This window comes from Dermatophagoides farinae, chromosome 5 (genome assembly GCF_024713945.1).
Source record: "Dermatophagoides farinae isolate YC_2012a chromosome 5, ASM2471394v1, whole genome shotgun sequence".
In the NCBI taxonomy this organism is placed as follows: domain Eukaryota; kingdom Metazoa; phylum Arthropoda; class Arachnida; order Sarcoptiformes; family Pyroglyphidae; genus Dermatophagoides; species Dermatophagoides farinae.
Window position 1 is genome coordinate 223,425 of NC_134681.1, and position 9,833 is coordinate 233,257.

General features: G+C 29.1%; 1 protein-coding gene across 1 annotated transcript; it reads right to left on the bottom strand.

The window, feature by feature from the left end:
* Positions 1 to 690: 690 nt before the first annotated feature.
* On the bottom strand, positions 691 to 1,789 carry LOC124498818 (uncharacterized). The gene is given in 4 exon segments (XM_075731415.1): positions 691 to 1,307; positions 1,310 to 1,429; positions 1,489 to 1,633; positions 1,679 to 1,789. Coding segments are annotated over 4 exon segments (993 nt in total).
* Between the last annotated feature and the right edge of the window lie 8,044 nt (positions 1,790 to 9,833).

The window sequence follows — 9,833 nt, forward strand, 5'->3', positions numbered from 1 at the left end:
GAAAAATGATGTTGCCATTGTTGTTCATTTGGTTTTTGGTGTTCGAAACCACTATTTTTTTGCACACCGAATCATTCACAGAGAAAAAAGCATGTAGTGTACATTACTAGTTAGTAGTGTACAAATGGTAGTGAACACTACGATATGAATAAGTACTAAACAACATGGCAGTGTACACTATCATTTTTGAAAGTAGTTTGCAACAATCTAAAAAGTACAAATTCATCATTGATGAATAAACATAAATTTAGATAAAATTAAGTATATAACTACAACCAAATAACTGAATTTTGAATCAATAAATAAATAAATTTATAATATTATAATCATTATTTAACAAACGATTTTACAAGTGAATTTATGACAAAACGACAATAAACGCTAAGACGAATAAAACGGAAACAACGACGATGGAAATTATAACTATAAAAACAAAGATGAATACGAAGACGGAAAACCAGACGACGAATATGATGACAATATAAACATAAAGTCGTCTTGAAACTTATCCAACAGATCGTGAAATGTTGAGGATGAACGATAATAACAAAATTACGTTTTGAATAAATGGTTTTTATTAATAAATCATGAAATTAATTATAAATTTTTACACCAAATCAAAGTTCGAAACACTTGTATTTTTAGCAAGGCAAAATCATACAATGCCAATATAATAATTCATAGATATCGTTATTTAACAATATTTTTAACATGAAACAGGTCTGGAGGCATTATATTATGGCGTGTGATTCCATTCAATTTTAATAGTGAGCATGGTTTTGGCTCTCTATAATTGTAGTAATGACCAAATTGCTCGATGAAATTTGCAACAGGTAAATCAGGATTTGGTCGCTGGACCATCAGAAACATGTAAATTTTGTTTCTTTTTGTCCGATCATGGAACGGCAAATTTGAACATGACATATAACCCACAAAAAATTTTCTTCCGTTTTTTCCCATAAATGAGAAATCGTCGAAAGAAACTTTAACTCGAAGTTTTCCTACGAGTCTATCAAACATATCTTTGTCTGTTGTATCTAGTTCATTCTTGATTCGGAAATGGACACGGTCTTGTTCGGGAACAAATTTTCTTTCTTTCTCTTTTTGAATCGATTCAATTAACCAAGGATATTGAGCAATTATGCTTCTTAAAATATTTTTAATCGGAAAATATTGAATGCGTAAATTGGGCATATTGATAGTAACGGGTTTTGTATGGATTTTTTGTTCTGCCACAAATTGCTTTTGTAAATAACTGCTACCGCAATATTTTGCCATTATATTTGGAACATGTTCTTTTTTTCTCTTGCTTTTATAAAATATTTTGCGATTACATTCCCGATTTCAACAACATGTTTATCAGGTATAGATTTATTTACTTTCACTTGGATGAGTTCGGCCAGGAATTTATCAATGAACTTTTTTTCGTCTAAATTGAAAAAAAAAAATGAAAAGCTATAATTCCAATTACATCATTCAAAAAATTACCGTCGGGTAGCATTGCTATGTTACTAGAATAATATGAACAAGAATTTGAATCAGCTATAAAATCAAAAGATTCTTTGAATATCTCCTGAATCGTTTCCAATTCTTCGGGGTCATCATAAACAGAATTTGAATAATCTTGATTTTCCTAATCCATTTGTTCATTATCACATATCATTGGAATCTCTGATGCAGCAATCATTTCTTGAATTTCTTGATCATGTGCGGAAATCTCATGAATTGGTGGATCAATCATTGCTTGGTCATGTTGTTCAGAAGTTTCGCGATTTGATGGATCAATCATTTCCTGGTCATGTTGTGCAGGAGTATCGCGATTTGATGAATCAGGTGGCTGCCTAGAACACGATGCTCTTCTATAATTATAATATCAAGCGGAAGGCAATTTAGAAAGAAAAAAATTTCAAGTTGCATTTTATTTGATGCTGCAAACTTGCCAAATACACGGTCAATTAGAATGTGTATATGTCACGAATAATCACTAATTCGATTTTATTTCAATTTTATAAAATTTTAATATTTTACAACGACACGTTTCCTTCAACTGCCAAGACACAAGTGACGCGTTTTTTCCACGCCACCACGTTTTTCTACTCATAAACGGCCCTCTTCATAAATGCCGTGACATATACGGGTCGCCAGTTTCGGGAGAGATTCGTTCGATTTACGTTTGATGTTGGCTAATTCTTGCATATTTTTAAGGCGTTTACCCTTATTGTCATTTTCAATAGCCAATTTGATCTGCTCAAACGATGATCTTTCGGTAGCTAATAAATTCTTAATTGTCTCTTTCCAGACACAGCTGGATTTTAACAGAGCAGGAAAGATTCTTGCTTTATTTATTATCCATTTAATTTTGCAATAAAATTTAAATTCAATACAAATAATGAAAAGGAGGTCGAAAGGGTTAAAAAGGGGGAGAGATCAAAAATCAAAGTAGTGTACTATCTGATTTGGTAGTGTTGTAAAATAATAAACACGTGTATTCACGATGATGGTAGAAAATCGAATAATTTTAATATTGTTCAATGTCAATCATCATACAATAATACAATACAATTAATATCATTCATATAGAATGTTACAACAAGTGTACTATTTGATTTGGTATTGTACTATCTGATTTGGTAGTGTACTATCAGATTTGGTAGTGTACTATCTGATTTAGTATTGTAATATCAGATTTGGTATTGTACTACACATATTTGGGTTGTATTTTGAGATTTAGTAGTGTGCACTACTTACTTCGAAAGTCCGGCTAATTTAGTAGTGTACACTATTAAATTAGCAAGTACTAACAAGTTTGTGTGTGTACTATCGATTTTGGTAGTTGCGCCACTCCTTTACGATTTAGGTAGTGTACATAACAGGCTATTTTTTTCTCTATGAATTTGATTCAGAGAATGTTTTGTCACATGCACACGTAGTTGTTCTGTGGTAGACAAAAAAAAATTTTTTATACTAAAAATTTTGTTATTATATGCTTCATTTTCATTTTCTTTTTTCTCGATAGTTTTTTTTTCTCAAAAACACATTGAACACATCATCATTCATCATCACCGACATCATCATCATCATATACAAAACAAAACGAATAGCAAAAAAAAAAAATATGATTATCCAAGCTTGATTTACACACACTCAATCATTTAGTGTTGCTATTTACATTTTTCTTTTTTTTACTTCAACTATTTTCGATAAAAGAATGATATTTATATATAGAATAGAACAAAAATAGGGTAAAGAAATATATTGTGTGCCAATATAGAGAAGAAATAAATAGAACAATGACAAAATGACAGAGAGAGAGAGAATGGGAGCGAATAAAATTCGATAAAATCCTGGTCAATTTTCATTCATTCGTATAAAAAATCCTACTGGCCCCATTATTATTACCAAATACGATAATCTACGATTTTTATTTGACGGACATATACACTCGGACACTCATACACACACACGGACAAACGAGTCGTACATTTTGTCTTTTTATTTCATCATTTATTGTCACTATACATTGTATTCACACACACACACACACACCCATTTATTCTTGCTTTTTTTCTCTTTTCTCTCTCAAAATGTCCTTCATCCTTCATGTGTGTGTGTGTGTGTGTATGCCGCGTATAAAAACAAAAAAGAAATATAACCAAAAAAAAAAAAAAAAATGAAAAAAAACTTGATTCGTGCTCATACAGAATTCGGGTGGTCGAGTAAAAAAAAAAAAACAAACGTTTCGTTGATCGTATTATCAGATGAAGGAAAAATATTACTATACTGACTAACTAAAACTAAAACTAAACGTATATAATTCATTCCTTTCAATATATTTTAGGTTACACACGCACACGATTATATAATATGGCACATTCACATTTAATATGTACGATTTTAATACTTGATCACTATTCCGTTCGTTGATAGTTAATGTTTTGGATTTATTTTTATATCCAATGATGATGATGATGATGATGTGGGTAGTGTTTTTTTTTTTTTTTTTGATGGTGGCCAATTTTTGGTTTCAATTCAAGTTTCCATGCTGTGTTTACAGAGGAGAAAAAAAAATTTAGATTTTAATTCATTTTTTTTTTACTAAGAATAACCTGGTTTTCAATCAATCCAGGTAATATTAAGGGGGTTAGGTATTCCCAATTGTGTGTGTGTGAGTGTGTGTATGTGGTACTTACTTACTATATATATTACAAACATTTGTACAAATACTTATGATTGATTTTTATTTCTGACAATATTTGTACAGAGAATATTGAATTTTCAAATCAAAAAAAAAAATTCATATATTTCATTGCAATGTATGAAATAAATTTTCATAATTTTCATAAATTGGCCATACATATTTAACATTCATAATAATAATATAATAATATTAATGATATGACAGTGAAATTGCAGCAACAGAATGCAATTTAAAATACAAAAATAGTAACAACAACAAAAAATAATAAATTGAACATTCACAAAGAGGCTACAGATGTAGTGGTGGCAAAAAAACAAAATAGTCGATTATTTTGGATCGGAAATGTTTTCATATATGAGACATATGAATCATGTATCATGTTCAGATTCATTCATTTTCAACAATGACATTTTTTTTTTACATTATTATCGCTACAAATCATAATTCAAATGATGATGATATGTCTATTGGTCTATACTATAGAACAAAATGCATTTAACAGATGATATATTGAATGTAAAAAAATAATAATAATACGATGTATAGGTCAAATAACCATCAACATTTTATATAATGATCATGATCATAATCATCATCATCATAATTATTATATTCTTTATCCATTCACATGGATAAAATGTTTTTCGGTTTCTTTGAAATTTGATTCAACCAACGAAAATCTAAATACTAATTTTCTTCGTTCTCAATTTCAACATGAACAAATTGATTAGCCAATTAATAATTAGAATATGATATGATATGATATGATTGCCCTATTGGCCATTAGAACGATCATGTTGAACATGGTTGAGATCCGTTTTTCGTTCAATGAATGTGATCCATGTTAGTGATGAAGAAAAAAAAACAAAACAGATAATACAGAAAACAAAACTAAACATTTATGATTTCATTGGCACTTGATTCTTTTTTTTTTTTTTTTTTGGTACCATTTTTCCGGGCAGTATTTTTAAGGGTTGATCAGTAATTTTTTAAAAGTTTTGGTCAATTGATCAGTAAATATATCGATTTTGGTCAGTTTTTTTTTTATGTGATTAATCAGTTAATTTAAAAATAAATTGTCAGTTTTAAAATATAAACCGGTCGGTTTTATTCAAATTAACGGTTAGTAAAATAAGAAAAATAATCAGTAAAAATAAAATAAAAATAATCAGTGAAAATTCAAAAAAAGTCAATTTTATAAATTTAAAAATTGAATTGAAAATTCGGTCAAAATAATCTAGTCTACTAGCAACAGTCGTTTCTACAAATCTACCATTTTCAATTTTGAACGAAAAAAAATTATTTGAGTGATTATTGAAAATAATTAATCGAATTCGCACAGCATACAATTCATCAACATAAACTAAATCAGAAGTTAAGTCTTCTTCCAATGTCCATCGTTTTTATATGATCGACTGGGGTGGACACTAGCTCGATCGCATTATTTTGAGGAAAATTCTTGAAGCTAATTGAATCCATTGCCACGTAACGATCAGCCACAACCAACCTGGGCTTTCCATATTTTTGTACTGTTTCCACTGATTTTACAAAATCTCGGTAAGTTTGAGTTTTTGAAGTATAAGTATCTTGTCATAGCATCAATGGCTAAATGAAGATATCGTTTAGTTGATCTTCCGGTGTTGCCACCTACTGTATCAATAAATATGATTTCAAACGGTGCTTTAGATGATCCATTTTTCACATTGTTCCGTAAGATGGTCCTTGCTTCGTTTTTAGACAAGCATCACATGAGTTGATAATTTCAATTATTATCTGGTTCAACTTTTCTGTATAATGTTTCATTGCGAAATGTTCCAACACTTGAACGTGACCGATATGACCGATTATCCAAAACTGATTTTATGCCCATCACTGTAACATAGTTAATCATACGTTTTTCTTTCAAGATCATTTTATCGACACATTGACGTTGAAATATTTCAATCACTTCTGTATGAAATTTTCTTTCTAGACTCATCTGAGTCCAGAAATCTTCAATTAGATCAGAATTTTCTCCGATAGGATTTAATACCTTGATTTTCACCACCATAAATTGACCAATCACGATTGTTATCATTGACATCAATATTGTTAATTTTAATATTCGTTCCATTGTTTCGATCGTTATAATATGTTGATTAATGTCACCTTCACTTCTTAACAATTCTCCTCCCATATTCGTTATTTCAATCCAAATATGGTTTCTTGAATGTGACAAATGAAATAAATGGGTGTGGATGCTTGGTTATTACATATATATATTATTGATGATATTGATGTCTCTCTCGAGCACATTGGAATATATGTTCCATAATTTATAGTGTGTAGAGTTTGGATTTTTAATCCTAATGGCTTGTAGAAATTTTATTTTCACAAATAAAAAAAAAAGGTAAATTATTATGAATATGAATGTTGAACAAAATATTATTTTTCAATCAATTTCTCTTAGGTTTTTATATTGATTTTCATATCAATATACGGCATTGTCATCGTTTATCAATATCGACTCATTGTTAGTCAGAATGAGTCATTATTGTTTTTTTTTATCAATCATGATGATAAGTCATTCTGACTGGTTTGTTGTTACTTATTTTAAGCCATCATAACTCATTCTTTATCATTTGTTTATCAATATATCGAGTCATGAAATCATTCGATTTTTTCATATATTTTTTACATTTTTGTTTGTAAGATATAAAAGATAACAGATAGAGTTGTTGATTTCATGAGTCAGCATGTCATCCGTTTTTTTTTCTTGCTCGCTCGCTCGCTCGCCATGTTCACAAATAACGTTACCACCATGCCTGATATTCGAAAAGTATCTGTAATGAAGAATAAATTTGGAATTGAATCTCAAAGAGAATAAAAAAAAAATCTAATGCAAATGTAATTAATTTTTTTTTTGATTTTCGCCAAACATATATCTCTGTGTGTGTGTGTGTTTGAAAATTGATTGACAATTGTAACAATGATAAAAGAAAAGACCTTGCTTATTGACAGATGTGGATATTGGCATTATCTAGATTCTAGAATCTCCACAAAACAAGCGAGATGATACGATGAAAAAAAAAATAAGAAAATAAATAAAAGTGATTGATACAAAGTTAATATTTGGAAGATTCAATACCAATGTATGTGTGTGTGTGTGTGTGTCTGATTTTTGTTGATTTATTACTTATCACAATTGGATTCTGAATCCACTATTGGATCTGTATTCGTTTTTTTATCTCTTTTCTGTATTTGATTTATCATTTTTTTCGATTTTTTTTTCATTTTCCATTTTTATTTTCACTTTGTTCCAATTCTTCTTTTTCTTCATCATCAGCATCATCATTTTGATTGTTTGTTTGCTTGCTTGTCTGGTCTGTTTGTCTTGTTTTTTTTTCATTGTATGGTTTATTTGTTCAAGTGTATTCGTGTGTGTGTGTGTGTGTGTGTGTGTGTCGGTATTATGACTTGAAATCAGATTCAAATATTGTCTCGGCATACACGATACATAATTAAATTTTCATTCTTTACTTATTCTTTCGGCAGAATTCTTTTTTATTTCGAAAGAAATCTGTCTAATATCACACGATGAATGAATGTTATATAACACAGGAGGCAAAGAAAAAAAAATGCAAAAGACTGATCCATCATTGTGTGCATGTGTTTGCCGTTTGTCAAATTGTATATAATGATGAACAGAATCCAGAACCTTTGTTGTAATTTGATCGCTAATAATAAAAGGTTAGGTAGTGAATATCGTTTTTACTTGTATTCCAAATATTTGAACACAAGAAAACAACAACAACAAAAAAGAACGGAAAATTTATAAATATTCTCAATTTCGAATACATTTTTTTATCGTATTCAAATCAATTAATTTTGACCATTTAAATCACATTTTATTTATATGCGTACATCTTTCTTGAATATCTGTTTCATCATCATCATCATCATCATTTTCAAGTTTGAATTCATGATTGGCTTAAAGTGGTAATGATGGTTACTTCGATAGTTATGACTGAATGAAAATTATGAGTTCCAGAATTCTGAAGTCAGTCAAATGAATTTAATCAAATTTTTATTCACTTATACATTGCATTTTTTTTTTTTTTGCTCTTCAGGCCAGAGATTGATGAGAATTGATTACCGAAAACAGCATTTCACTACGAACGCAAATATTGATAATGTAAAATTAGTGAATAAAATCACTAATAATCAGAATTCTCGATGGATCGGTTGAATTTCCTCTTTTTTTCGCATTTTTTTCTTCCATAATATTAGATTGATTTATTCATCTATCTAGGTCTCGATATCAGTTTGAGCCGTCACTTTTTTTTCTTTTTATTCTTTTTTTTCTCATTGGCCAATCTCGCGTTTGAAGTGAAATCTATCTTTTTGGTGCAAATCGGTCAGGTCTATTCCTGATCTAGCTTTACTGTTTTTCACATTATTCGGTTTGAAGTCAGAGAATAGAATATACATACATACATTCATATTCCTTTTTATATGTGCTGTTTGGTTTGAAAGATGTCCTAGTTTTCAACCAAAAAAAAAAAAAATCTGAATTCCATAATAATTTATATATTCTTTCAGTAAAGAAATGAATTTCAGTCAAAAAAAAAATCCGGAGCCACAAAACTAGCAAAATCAGCAATCACTGAACAAAGTGAACAAAAAAGAAATGAAAAAAAAAAAATTCAATTTAACAATGATAATAGCTATAATGATGAAGATGATTATACCAACAGTAAGCAAGACATTTAGATCGATCATGTAGCCTTGGTTGATCCATTCATCCATTTATCGATCATAACCTGATCAACTAGAGTAATGTTTTCATCGTAAAGAATCACTGAAATTGTGGAAAAAAAGAATATAAAAAAAAATTCAGTCTCAAGTCTGATTTTGCGTTGTTTGATTTTTCTTTTTTTTTTGCTTTGTTTGAATGGTGGCCGTTCATTTCATTTTATTGGAAAAAAAATCTCAAATCTCAAAAGTATATGGCCTATTCTTTTGGGCATCAATTTTTTTTTTCTATTTCTTTCTCTACTATGATTATCAATCGTCATCGTTTCGTTTGTTCAATTCTTTATTTGGTAATGAACCTGAGCTAAGCCTATACTTAAAACGGAGATAACCCATACAAATATAAAGACAAACAACACAGAATAAATGGTACTATGGGGAAAAAAGATTTTTTTTCTTTTTCTTTTTCTTTTAGTTCATAGAACCTCAAATGAATGTTTTTGTGTCTGTGTGTGTGTGTGTAGTTGATCCATTTTTTATCCAAGAATAAAAGATATCTTCCTATCTTTACTATACTATATTGTATGAATGAAATAATCTTAATCGAATGACGATTCTTCTTCTTCTTCTTTTACATTTGTAGTGAATTCCATAGCAGAAGCATAAACGAAAAAAAATGGTTCATTCATTTATCCATTTAATCAACAAAAAAAAATCACGCATGATCCATGATGGCGTCATTTTATTCGTATTCGTAAAATTATAATATCTATTCAATACATTACTCATCCTCACATTTCTTTCATTTTATTATTTCATATTCACTTTACTCTAATGGAAAAAAAATTCTTTTCTTTTTTTTTGACTTTCCTCACCAAAAAAAAAAAAAAAAAAAAAAAAC